This window comes from Rhagoletis pomonella, unplaced genomic scaffold (genome assembly GCF_013731165.1).
Source record: "Rhagoletis pomonella isolate Grant_MI unplaced genomic scaffold, Rhpom_1.0 Rhpom_scaffold_03136, whole genome shotgun sequence".
NCBI classification, from domain to species: domain Eukaryota; kingdom Metazoa; phylum Arthropoda; class Insecta; order Diptera; family Tephritidae; genus Rhagoletis; species Rhagoletis pomonella.
In genome coordinates this window covers 6,317-20,959 of record NW_023461689.1, presented here as the reverse complement: position 1 = coordinate 20,959, position 14,643 = coordinate 6,317, and the positions used below count along the sequence as shown (strand labels likewise).

Genomic DNA, 14,643 nt, shown 5'->3' with positions numbered 1-14,643 from the left:
TCTTGGCACAAACTCCGTAAAGCATCATGCATTTCAAAAGTTTCCTGGCATAGGCAACGAAAGGCATCATGCATTTCAAAATTTGTTCTACAAATAGTTAGCTTAATGGGCTTGTAATGTCTTGAAGGTCTTGAAGGAATACAAAACGTGATCTGGTTCAGTAGAAAGGGACTACTGACCATCCCGTTCAAGATCTTAAACATGAACGAAACCCCGAGCATCTCTCTACGGCTGTGAAGCGTTGGCAAATTTATGAGCTTCAAGCGGATTTTGTACGGCGGGAGATTTAATATCGAATCCCTAGGCAGATTTTTTAATGCGAATAATAAGAATTGTTTCTGTACCGACTCAAATCTTTCAGAATGCCTTTGTAATCTAGGGTTCCATACGACCGACCCATATTCTAAGATCGGCCTGACTAGGGAGGTGAAGAGAGCTTTAGTGACATAAGCCAAGACGCCCTTGACTCTATTAACACAAGAGTTTACATGGGACTTAAATTCACGCTTAGGGTCCATGGTAACGCCTAGATCGGTGAAATTAGTTACCTGATCAACACTATGTTCACAAATGCGGTAGCTATATGATTGAAAGGCTCTTCTAGAGAAACACATAAATTTAAATTTTTTCAAGTTAAGTGACATAGAATTTACTTCGCACCATTTAAACACATTACTCAGGTTCGCCTGTAATTGTTCCTATCTCCTGGATACCCATTAACTTAAATCGATACAAGTAAATCCAAGTACATACTCGATACTTTTCTCAATTTACCAATTATTTTTGTACTCGATACTTTTTACTGCGATCCAGGTAGGTAACGAAAAAAAGTACTTGTATCGGAAGCGCAAAACTTATGCTTCAGCATCTTCTTTGAAAAGCAAACCATTAGAGGAATGGGAGAAATGCGCACTACATTTCCGCAGCTATATAAGCAAGCCTGTCTGTACATAACGGTTGTTGGGTCATCTGTCCCTGGCTTTTCTCAAAAACAGGTACAACTATATCAAAATATCGAAACCCCCTTTCAGGAAAACACTTGGAAAAGTTGATGTTTTTGGGAAATATAACAAAAAAAGAGTTCTTTCCTTAAACTTATTTTATATGAAAAAAATTTCTCTATTAATCTTGTAAAAATGTATTCTAATGTTTTTGAAATCAAATCCTATAGAAAAAAAATAATTGTTGTCTTAAATTTTTGCGTGAAAAAATATTTAAAAAATTATCTTGTAAAAATGCATTGTTTGTGTGAAAAAAGCACAATAAGTTTGAAAAATATGCAAAATAGTAGTTCTATGTACAAGTACTCGATACCTTTCCGATACTGAGTAGGTATCGATACCTTGTTTGATACAAGTAAAAGTACTGATTTGAGTAATACCTTGATGGTATCGATTTATCCCTAGTTGTGATATATCGATAGCAGGCGTTATGGAATAAGATATTTCTTCCGTGACGATTTCTTCAAATACTTTAGGAATGGCACCCAGCTTAGCGATTCCCCTATAATTCGCAATATTCTACCTGCTTCCATTTTTATAAAGCGGCAAGATATACGACTCCTTCCACAAAGAGGGGAAACTCCCTGCTTTAGATAAGCATTGAAGATATTTGTTAATGGCTTATATAGATAATCAGCACAACTTTTTAGGACAGAGGAGGGAATACCATCCGGACCGCTTAAAAAAGAATTTTTTAAACTATTCAAATGAAGGAGAACATTGTCAGCAGAGATTGAAGGAATACGGATGTGGTCAAACTGTGGGAGTGGAAAAGGACAGCTAGAAGGTTTTTCATTTGGCTCGACAGAACAGTTCGATTCAAAATAATTTGCAAACATATCAGCAATTATATTATCATCACTAGAAATGACATCATCTAATTTCAGTGTTGAGGGAAACCCATTTATTTTACGTTTTGAGTTAAAAAAAATGATAAAATGACTTGGGATTAGAAACGATGTTAATGCGAACTTTATTTATGCAGTTCCTGTAACATTTTCTGTTTAAGGCATTGTATTTATGACGAAGGATGGAGTACGCGACGTAGTGAGAAGACACGCCTGATTTTTTATAAAGTTTAAATGATTTAGTTTTTTGATTTTTAAATGCTTTAGCTCCGAGTTAACGAGATCCGGTATTTTATTTAACAAGAGGAAATGAGTTTACTGAATATATTGTTCAAGATTTTACTAAAGTGTAAGGAACTGTTCTCTACATCCCCGTCGTACTCAGGCCAGATTATTTTAGATATAGCTATTTGAAAGAATATCGCCGACCTTTCGGCTTTCTAGTTTCAGGACAATAACATGAATCTTAGGATGGTGCCAAGGACAATTCAAGTGGTGGGTGATAAGAGTCTACAGGTAAAACTAAAGGATCGCCGAGTATTATAGTACATTTAGCAATATCATCAATAAGCGCTAAATCTAGACATTTACCTAAGTTGTTGATAGCTGTATTAATCTGATATAGACCAAGAACGGAAAGTTCGTTAAGAAATTGGTTGAGTGCATCCCGAGAAAAATTTGACACCAGAATTCCATCCACCGAATCCCAGGAAACACACGCTAGATTGAAATCACCCCAACACAACGATCAAATCGCAGGGCTTGACCATCGCAAATAAACAGAGCTATAATGACGAATGTTTAAAGTAAACCGAAGGGTTAGAGTTAGGTGGAATATAAATTGTAACAAGAAAAACACTACTTGAGGGGCACCGTTTTCTAACACAGAGGAATTCAACATCATCTGAACCAGTGAACTCAACTTTTTCAGAGGAAAAGCCACTCTGAACAGCTAATAAAACACCACCGCCATGTTTATTCAAGCGATCATTTCTAAATACTTTATATTTATTACACAATATTTCAGTAATAAGCACATTCGGTTTTAGCCAAGTTTCAGTAAAAACCAAAATTTCATAATTTAAATCAAAAGACTTTAAGTACAGCTTGGTTAATTTTGTATTTAGACCTCTAACATTTTGGTAATAAATATTGAAGAAAAAATTACTTATAAGTTTTTGATCCTGAGGAGGGAGGTGACAGGTAATAACATCAACGGAAATAAGGTCAATTGACTTTATTTCCCACCCTGGTGCGAAATAAAGTAAATTGACATTATTACCTTTTTAAAAACGAAATAAAATCAATTGACGTTATTTCTCTTTCAAACATTAAATTTGCTTAGCTTCGCGGCGGCCCGCGTCAGCGCGCCACACAGCGCGCGTCGCGCTCGCGCTCGCGCTCGCGCCCCGCGTACCTAGCGCGACCGGCGCGCACACCACGTCACGCTACGCCGCGGCAAAGAAGGTCGTGACTTACCATGTCAAAGGCTTTAGAAAAATCCAGAAGGCAGAGAAGTGTCAGATAGCCATTATCAAACTGTACCCTAATATCATCAGTTATTTTTAACATAGCCGTGGCGCAGCTATGCTTAGCTCTAAACCCTGACTGCAATGGAGATAACAGATTATTTCTTTGGACAAATGTCGAGATTTGTGCTGCCATTAGGGACTCGGACACTTTAGAAAAGGCTGGCAGTATGCTTATCGGTCTATAGTCCCTTGGATCGGTGGCAATATACTTCTTAGCAACAGGAACAATCAAAGCCTTTTTCCACTCTATTGGGAAATATGCCGTTGTGAAGCAGTGATTGATGATATGTGTTAGAGTTCCCAAAATAAATGGCAGCACAAGTTTTACAAACGTCAATGATATCCCATCATTGCCGATTGCGTTGGACTTAATCGCCATCAGAGATCTTAAAACATCAGCCTCTGTTACTCCATCGAATTTAAATTTTTCTTCTAAAGCAAAATTATTAACTAAATTTGGGAATGGAGCGCTATAGCTGTTACTCTCGCTAGTAAAATATTTATTAAGTACATTTAGGTCAATTTTACATTCAGGTCTAAGTTCTCCATGTACATTCAAGGTTTTTAAATTGCGCAATAAATCTCTTGAAGGTAGAGACGGATTCAGTTTAGAATTGCAATAGAATCGCTTTGCATTTCTTATAATGGCAGTAGCTTTATTTCGGGCAGATTTGTACTGTGTCCAAGTAAAGTCAGTTCTGGTTCTCCTCCATTTACTATAAAACTTATTACGTGCTTTTATAGCTGAGCTAACTCTTGTATTGTACCAAGGGCAAGCGCTGTTTATGGCCCGAACGGTACGAAGCGGGACATGGTCGCCGAATAGTTTTGTCAGATTTTTATTTAGGAAGTCAAGTTTTGCATCTACACTCTCAATGAACCAACAGTTATTTAAGTTAACATTTAACAAAGCGACATGCAGATTACTAACATTAACAGACTTCAAATCGCGATACATAAAAGTAGCACTATCAGCGGGACTGTTAAACGACACATCTAAATATAAGGTCATGGTCTGAAATAAAAAACATTTGGTCAAATTTTAGAATATGGTCAATATTATAGACAATAACAAGGTCCAGAAGGCTAGGATTTGAGTTGTTGGCGTATCTTGTTGGTACTAATCTGTTAACCACAGCAAGACCTGCATGGTCAAGTAGTTTAACGGCATAGCAATCTCCTAAAAGAAGGTTTACATTAAAATCACCACATATAACATAACGCTCATACTCAATCAAAAACATAGATAGCTCAACAAAAAACGAGTCTAACATGCAACACCTATTAGGATTATATACACAGCGAGTGCCCTGACATTATCTGAGATTTCCGCAATGATGATACAGTTAGAGGTTTCATTTTTAGGGTTGATTTGCAATAAATTGCAACACCCCCTCCTATTTTGGTTGCTCTGTCGTGGCGTATAACATTAAAATGTGGGATACCATAATAAAAGTCAGTAAAGTTTGGATTAAACCACGTTTCTGAAACACAGATGACATCAACCCCCGATTCTCCAAAAATATGTCTAACATAGTCCAATTTATTACCATTAAGACTTCGAGCATTAAAATGCACCACGTTAAGGCCATTTGACTGTTGGCATAAGATATCTATTAAAATTTTGTGGTTATCATTAATGCTGGAGGCTGATTTCCTATTTAAATGGGACACACTGACACTGAAAGGGGTTAACTACAAATAGCATCAAGCACAAGAAATATACAACACAGCAAAAGCACAAGTGATTGCAATTAAGTACATTAAACGAAACAGGAGGGTAATATACGAACAGTTGAGAAAGGCAAACAAGCAATAAAAATAATCTGAGACACATAAATAAAAAAGTAAACAAGCAATAAATAGAGAGAATACGGCAAAGAGAGAAAAAGAAAAAACATTTATGTAACTTATTCTCTAATCTGGCATAAATTATAACAAACATTTGGACATACATAAAAAACATACTTAAGTGTAATGGTTCTTATATTCTAGTGTCGATAAGAGCGTTAACCTCGGCTCTGCTGCTCACTAATCTGGGCTCTTCGCCAGGCTTTAGCCACACAAATATTCTCCCACGGTTGGAAAACTCCGATGCCAATCGTTTACTTCGCCTTAACTCTGATGCATATGTCATTATTTCTCGTTGAGTTTTTGAGAGACTCTCATGCAAATAAATATTGGCGTAACCCCACGATTGAGAGAAATAGAGATTGCGCCAATCGCGGTACCGCTAATCCGCTCTTTGTGATTTTGACAGAATGAGCTGTGTGCGTGACGTCATCTTGGTGCAATTGTTGAATGTGAGCATACGAAAAAATCAAATACCAATTTTAATATTTGTGCGTTAATATTTCTGCGTGGTTTTAAAAAATTATTGAGACATTACAAAGCAAAATGAAGTGTGCCGTGGCAAAGTGTAATAGTAAAAACAAAAGGAAAGCGTGCGATATAATTTTTTTTTTCGTTTCCTACGGACGCAAACCTGTGGAAAAAGTGGAAGCAGTGTAGTAGGTATATTTCCAAGGTGAATGTAGACAGTTGCTGGTTTAGTTTGCTGGCAATTGCATACATACAAAAGCAGTTTCTACAGTAAATAGATACATGAATGTAGGGTTTGTATTTGTGTTATTACCTTTTATTGTACTGTGTTCATTTCAACTTTGTAATTTTATAAATTGTTGAGCTTTACTACTTACATATATATACATATATATTGTACTTAATTTATTATGCAATTATTTATCTCTTCAATCAGTAACCATTTTTTTTTATCGGCTAAACACTTTAAATTGTGAACTTCCCTTTCGAGATTTTTTTTATAGCACCAAACTAGTAAAAATGTTTCGTTCGCCACAACATGATACACACACATCTACAGGGACTAATAATTTAAATGACTCGCTTATAGATTTGCAAAACAACTCTTTTCAAGAGGAGTTGGCAAATCCTTATGCTAGTCAATATAATAATGAGGTATATGCAACCTCAGTGAAGCTTCCGCAATTTTGGACAAGTTGTCCAGAAGCTTGGTTTGTGCATACAGAAATGCAATTTAACATGAAAAACATTACACAAGATACTACAAAATATGAACACACAACCACAGCGCTTCCGCAAGAAGTAATAGTTACAATATTAGATTTCATTCAAAATCCTCCGCATAACAACAAGTTTTCAGAATTAAAGAAAGTCTTAATTGAAAAGCATGCTTTAAGCGAAAATAAGAAATTAGATAAAATTTTGTCAGATTCAGAGATGGGTGATCGTAAACCCTCTGAATTTTATCGGTCGCTCATGTTGCTTGCAGGTTCCAATTTTAGTCTAGATATTTTAAAGAAACTTTGGCTGAGAAAATTGCCAAAAAATCTTAGTGTGATATTATTTGGGAAGTGATTAATAAAACCGAAATATCAGCTATGAATAGTTTTCAAAATTCTAAATCACAAGACACAATTATTGATAATTTAGTTAAAACGACGAATCTTATGTGCGAAAATTTTCAAAAACTTTCCTTTGAATTAAATTCTATTAAGCAACAAATTAATCAAAATTCTAGATATAGATCATATAATAGGAATTGTTTTAGAAGTCCATATAGAGGTAGATCAAAATCTCGTGATAGTCAAAATTGGTTATGTAGATACCATTACAAATTTGGTGATAAGGCTCAGAAATGTCAACAGCCTTGTGCTTTTTCTAAAAACAAAAATTCGTTAAACTAGAGTCATCCGTTGTTGTGGCGGCAAACACGTCGCCTATTTATTTTTGATAAAGCAAACAAACTAAATTAAACGGTTAAACATTCTACGGTTCACAGACTTTTTACTGAAGGAAATCTGCCATTCTCTAAGCCAAGGCGCTTGGATCCGATTAAATTTAAAGTAGCCAAATTCGATTTTTTAGTGAGGACAGGGATTTGTAGACCTTCAAACTCTTGTGTAGCATCTCCACTGCATCTTGTACCTAAAAAAGAACTGAATGACTGGCGTCCTTGTGGTGATTTTCGGAGACTTAATGTTGTGACTGTACCGGACTGTTATCCTTTACCTCATATTCAAGATTTTAACATGAATCTCAGAAATAAGTATATATTTTCGAAATTAGATTTGGTTAGGGCCTACCACCAAATTCCAATGGCAGAAGAGGATATCTATAAAACTGCAATAACGACACCTTTCGGTATGTTTGAATTTATACGAATGCCTTTCGGACTAAAAAATTCAGCGCAAACTTTTCAAAGATTTATTAATGAAGTAGTTAGTGGTTTAGATTTTGTTTTTACATATATTGATGATCTATTGGTTGCAAGTGAAAATGACATTTTACAGCATTTTAAAGATCTCCGTATACTTTTCCAACGCCTAACAGAGTACGGGTTAAATATCAAACCAAGTAAATGTACTTTCGGTGTAACAAGTGTTGACTTTTTAGGACATAATATTTCTGGGGCAGGAATTAGACCCTCTGATGAAAAAGTGATAGCTATTCGTAGTTTTGAACGTCCTAAATCTATTAAACAGGCGCAGAAATTTATAGGCATGGTTAATTATTACCATCGATATGTACCAAAATTAGCTAAGTTTACGGCAGTTATCTACGATTTAATCAATCGAACAACTAAGAAACGTGACAAGTCCTTAATTTGGGATGACACAACAAATAAAGCCTTTGAATGTATTAAAGAAAAGTTTGCGTCTACGATATTGTTAAATCATTTTAACAAAGATGCCAAACTCTCTTTAAATGTGGATGCATCTAGTACGGCAATTGGTGGTGTCATACATCAAACGTTTGATAACAAATCAGAGCCACTAGCTTTCTTTTCTAAGAAACTTTCTCCATCCGAAGTTAAATACAGTGCATTTGACAGGGAGTTGCTAGCTATTTATTTGAACATTAAACATTTTCGCTATCTTTTAGAAGGACGACTGTAATTTCAGGAGTTCGCTTTCAATGAAACAACTTTTCACAGTAGTAACGATTTGTATTTTGTGTTAAACTACTTTTAAAAACATTTGTATCAGATTTTACGTGCGAACTGAACTCGCATATTTTAACGTTGATCCATTTATATTCTTTCTTAACTTCTTATTTTACCGTTTCAAAATGACAAAACAATGAAATGAATACATATGTATGTTTGGAAATTTACAGTAGTGAAATTATGTATGTACAAGTACCCACTAGGGATAATATGCAAATTACTTTAAAAGTACCCTAATGGAACGGCGGTAACATCCTTCCCCTCGTAAGCAAGCTTACTTCTTTGGATTACCGACGTCTAGCACGGCTATTTTTGTTGCAGGTCGCACTAGAGTTCCGCGTGCCGTATTTATAGTTGCTCGTCGGACCTGTCCGTCGTTTGCTAGCACGACGTCCACTATGACGCCTTTTGGCCAACAGTTTCGCGGCATAGACTCATCGACGATTAAAACGACGTCGCCGACTTTTAAGTTGGGCTGCTTGTCAAACCATTTGGATCTCCGCGTTAACATCGGCCGATATTCTTTTATCCATCTTTGCCAGAACCTGTCAACATACAATTGGGTTTGGCGATAGCGCTGGTGCAAATTTCCGCTACTACCGATGGGCTTATATCCCGTGGATGAGCCGATTAAGAGGTGGTTCGGCGTAATTGCTTCATCGTCGCATGCATCTATAGATACGAAGGTGAGCGGTCGCGAGTTAATTATAAACTCGACCTCTAGGAGTGCGCTACGAAGTGTTTCGTCGTTAAAATTATGTTCGGGGTGCATTGCATTTAGCACTGCTTTGATTGACCTTATTAGGCGTTCCCAAGCTCCTCCCATGTGAGGCGCTGCTGGTGGGTTGAACTTCCACTTGATGTCGTCGAACTTGGATTGAATTGCTGCATAGTCCATGTCATTTGCCTCGGTACGTAAAATCTTCTCGGTCGCTTTGAAATTTGTGCCGTTGTCGGTGTAGATTTCTCTGGGTACTCCACGTCGGGAGATAAAGTTTCGAAGGCATAAGATGCATGAATTCGTGTCTAGGCTGTAGGCGATCTCGATGTGAACGGCACGAACCGTGAGACACGTAAAGATAACGCCCCAACGTTTTTCTCGGCGTCTACCAACAGCAACAATCATAGGCCCGAAATAGTCGATCCCAACATAGCTGAAAGGTCGTTCAAAGCAAGCAAGTCTTGCGGCTGGTAAGGGAGCCATTTGCGGATCGCGAGGTTTTGCACATTTGTTCTCGCACGTTTGACACATCCGACGCACCGTTCTATAGAGTACGCGCAGACGAGGTATATGGAATTTTCCTTTTATTTCATTTATAGCTGTTTCGTGTGATAGATGGTGGTATCTTTCATGAAAATCTTTGACTATGAGGTGGGCGAGGTAGTGTTTGCTAGGCAAAACGATAGCATTACGAGCAGACAGGAATTCATCTCGGCCTCTAACTCGTATAACATCGAGCTCATCTGCAAATACATTGAGTGCTTTTAGTTTACTATCCTTACCTAGACTCTTACCATCTTTTAAGTAAAGTAGTTCACTCCCGTACTCGCTGAGCTGTGCCTGAGCTATTAATGTCCTCTTTGCTGTTTTAATCATCTCGAAACTGACCTCATCGGGAAGTTTTGTTGAGCGAACCTTTGCTTTGAGCCTTTCTATGTAGAGAATGAATGTTGCGAAAGCACGATACAACCTTTTCCAACTTGAAAAATATTCAAAGTTTACAACGAGTTTCTTCTGGTCTAGTTTCTGGGTATGTACGAGGAGCACGTGATTTTTGACTTCGCTGTTGTCTATCGGTCCCAAGTCTTCTCGGTACGGCCACTCGCTTTCGTCGTCTTGTAAAAATGTGGGCCCGTTAAATCAGATGCTGTTATTAGTTTTGGTGTCGACTTTAGTCGCCAAGTCCGCAGGATTAAGTAGGGATGGAACCCATTTCCACTGGTTCAGGTTCGTGTGCTCCAGGATGTCTGCAACACGGAACATTACAAATTGGCGGAATTGACGAGGTTCCATGCTTAGCCACTTCAACACAGTTGTTGAGTCAGTCCAGAAAATTTTTCTCTGTATTTTTAGTCGTGATATACGCTGAATTTTTGAAGACAGCCTCGCGCCCAGCACCGCTGCCTGCAGTTCCAGTCGTGGAATGGATACCGGGTTTAGAGGAGCTACCTTTGACTTAGCAGCTATAATACACACATCTATATGAGTAGCAGTTTTGACACGTAGGTAGCACACCGCTGCGTAGCCATATTCGCCGGCATCTACGAATGTATGCAATTGGACATCCTCAGCAACGGTTAGATAAAGTGAGTAGCACCTAGGTATTTCTACAGAGGACATAGCTGCTAGGCCGGCCTTCCATTGCCGCCATTTTACATTCATGACATCATCGATCTCCTCATCCCAACCTAAGCGCGAGCGCCATATCTCTTGAAGCAGTATCTGCAGTATTTCACGTTTTGTTGGTGTTGTATCGCCTTCTACGACGTTCCGCTTCAGCCTTGCAAACCTGAATGCATATTTAAACACATCTTTGTTGGGATCCCAGTAAACTCCAAGAATCTTCTCGCTTGAGTTCAACTCTAATGGTGCCTGGGCCCTAGCGCGGCCTCCGTCCATTTCCTCGAGAACTGCAGCGGAGTTTGATGCCCAATTGCGGATAATAAACCCAGCTGAGGCATGTATATGCTTCACTGCTTTCCCAATTTCAATGGCGTCCTGTTCGGTGTCCTCACTATAAATAAAGTCGTCCACGTAATGGCGTCTTTTTATTGCATCAACGGCTTTGGGAAACTGCTCAAAGAAAGTATTTGCATTTTTGTCACGCACATAATGAGAAATGCATGGGGCGCAGCTAATGCCGAAAGTGAGGGCGCGCATGACGTACACACTCGGTTTGGAAATGTCGTCGTCCTCGTCCAGCCAGAGGAACCTTTGGACGTGCATATCATTATCGCTAACGTTAATTTGGTGAAACATCTCCGCGATGTCACCGCATATGGCAACTTTACCAACGCGGAAATCCAACAAAATATCTACTAGGGGAACAAGAAGATCGGGTCCACACAGTATAGCGTCGTTAAGGGACATACCGTTGCTTTTTGCTGCTGCGTCCCAAACTAGTCGGACTTTAGCGGGTTTGTTTGGGTTGTGTGCCACGAATATAGGCAGATACCAAACGCGTCCTTTGTGTTCCGCTAACTCTACAGCGCTCAACTTTTTCGCATAACCTTTAGTTAGAAGATTGTCTATCTGTTTCTGCATAGCCTCCTTGAGGTAAGGGTCTTTTCGGAATTTGTTGTTGAGACAAACTAAGCGTTTACGAGCCATCTCGTAACTGTCCGGTAATTTAACTTCCTCATGTCGCCAAAGTAAACTGACTTCATACCTGTCGTCGATTTTCCTGCACGTAGAGTTGAGTATGGCTAGTGCCCTTTGGTCATCTGAAGAGAGCAGCGTCACGCGTTGGCTGTCATCTAATTTGAAATGTTGTTTTACTAGTTCATGCAGCTTTTCGTATTCAGCTTTGCACGCACATGAGTGTATATTCAACCATGTGTTCGACGACGAACCACCGCGCTGACCTTGTATGGCCCAGCCTAACCTCGTTTTTGTAGCTATAGGTTGATGCCAGCTGCCCTCCCGAATTTTAAGCGGTACGGCCAGTTGCCAATTATCGGAGCCAATGAGTATTGTTGGCTTCGCGTTGAAGTAGGACTTAATGGGAAGGCCTTTCATATATGGATAATCCGTGGCGATCCTCGTCATATCGACAGTCTGCCTCGGCAACCCGAGATGGTTCACGGTGTGAACTCCCTTAATGTTGAACACTTTGTCGTTATATCTGCCACTAATGTTGAGTGACGTTCTAACGGATGACTCCTCGTTACGGGTATTGTCGCCCGTCCAACGAAGACATAATGGATCAGGCACTCCTGCTATGTTGAGTTGCTGAAATATTTCTTCTTCCATGAGAGTTACCGACGAACCTTCGTCTAGAAAGGCAAAAGTGTCAATATAGTTATTGTTACCATGTATACGAACCGGTAGGATGCGAAAGTAGGAAGAGGCGTTTTCCCTTGGGTCGTTGTGTGAATTCACGCTACCAGTGGCGACCGCAGTAGAGTTTGCTTGAGTATTTCGTGCGGACGAAGCAGTGTTCCCGTGCAGAAGGGGATGGTGTTTGGCGTTACAGCCGTCTAAGCCGCAAGTCCTTGTTACGAAGCAACGCCGACGATGAGCGTTCAGGCATTGGCGACATAGCTTTAAGCTACGGACAACCTCCCATTTGCGGTCTGGACTCAGCTTTTTAAACTCCTCGCATTGTGCAACTCGATGTCCGTCAGCCTTGCAGTGAGCACAGCTCGCATTTCGTTGTGCTCCAGAAGACTGTACGTGCGTGTTTACTATCCCGCTTTTTTTCGGGCTGGCAAAGCCGACTACTTGACTAGCCGCTTCGGCGAGCGCGTAAAGCCAATCACTAAACACTTTCACTATGGGTTCGCGTTGTGGTTTTGGTTGCATAGCCCAAGCAAGCTTGTGATTGCTGGGCAATTTATCCACCAACTCCTTTACTAGCATGGGATTATTCATATACGCGTCCATGTGACAGGATTCCATCGTAGAGTACACGTTGCGTACACAAAGCGCAAAATCTATAAGGGCATCGAGTTTATCTTTTATAGGTGGAACCTTTTGTACCTTTTCGATTAAATGTTCGATGATTAACTCTGGTCTGCCGAAACACATGCGCAGCGTTGCTATAATTTCCGGAACCATTGTTGGCAATAGTAATTTGCTTCGTACCATTTCTCGGGCTTTACCCTTTAAGCACGCCTGTAATCGCATTAAATTTTCAGCATTTGAATAGCCTGCGACTTCTGTGCTTGTCTCGAAGCTGCTAATGAAAAGGGGCCATTCCTCCGGAGTGCCATGAAAATGCGGAAGCTCCTTCGGAATAGCTTGCCTTGCTGCTATTTGTGCTGGTGTTGGAGATGTTCTAATTCTGCTCCCACAAACGCCCATGGCTGCACCACCTTGCGAATGCGACAGTATTTCATACTTCTTCTGTAGATATGTTTGGTTAATCAACTTCTCTTCCTCCAGCATTGCTAGACGTAGCTCGAGGTCGTTTACGCTTTGTACCTGGCTGCTGACTGCTTCGGCGTGTAGTCGGAAGTATTGCGATGAACAAGTTGTAGTTGTGACGTCTCTCGACAGCCGTGCATTTAATGTTGCAGGTGGATAGCGTTGATTGCCTGCGGCGGTTGAAACCGACGCCTGCATCGATCTCGAGTTATGGGTAGTTGTAACTACTTGATCGGCTGCACTCACCGTGTTTGTAACTGCCTCTCCATGGCCGTCTGCTGTACTCCATGAAATTAGAGCAGTAGTGACCGGTAGCGATGCGTCATGTGCAGGCGAAGATGTTGATTGCGGACAAGTTGAATTATAAGTCGGCACCATATTAATTTGTGCTGTGCTCGGAGGAGTTGCAGCACTCGTAGTTGCGGTAGAAGCTAGGGGATCGCATTTATCGCAACACCAGCTTAGGTCTTCTATTCCGCTATTAACCCCGACACACCAGAAATGATACCACTTGTCGCATTGATCGCATTGTACCATGCGGTTATCATCTTTTTCACTGCATTTAAGACAATTGTACTCATTGCCAGAGTCACGTTCGTCAGCCATTCGGATTGTAGTTATATGTATGTAATTCGATTACTTATTAAATTTTATTTGTACGCGCAGCGCGATAGTTAAAAATGTTTTTAAAAGATTTGTAATTTCAGGAGTTCGCTTTCAATGAAACAACTTTTCACAGTAGTAACGATTTGTATTTTGTGTTAAACTACTTTTAAAAACATTTGTATCAGATTTTACGTGCGAACTGAACTCGCATATTTTAACGTTGATCCATTTATATTCTTTCTTAACTTCTTATTTTACCGTTTCAAAATGACAAAACAATGAAATGAATACATATGTATGTTTGGAAATTTACAGTAGTGAAATTATGTATGTACAAGTACCCACTAGGGATAATATGCAAATTACTTTAAAAGTACCCTAATGGAACGGCGGTAACAACGACAATTTACAGTTTTTACGGATCACAAGCCTTTGATATATGCTTTGAGTTCAAAAACCGAACGTAGTCCGAGACAAACTAGATATATGGAATTCATTGCACAATTTACTAATGACATACGATATATTAAAGGACAGGAGAACATTATAGCTGACACATTATCTCGAGCTTTCGAAGTTG

At 39.5% G+C, this 14,643-nt stretch overlaps 1 protein-coding gene across 1 annotated transcript; it reads right to left on the bottom strand.

Annotated features, from left to right (window-relative positions):
* Window positions 1-10,229: 10,229 nt before the first annotated feature.
* On the bottom strand, window positions 10,230-14,063 carry LOC118753983. Its single transcript, XM_036488855.1, has one exon. It carries the CDS (start codon window positions 14,061-14,063, stop codon window positions 10,230-10,232), a length of 3,834 nt encoding a protein of 1,277 aa, XP_036344748.1.
* Window positions 14,064-14,643: the final 580 nt, after the last annotated feature.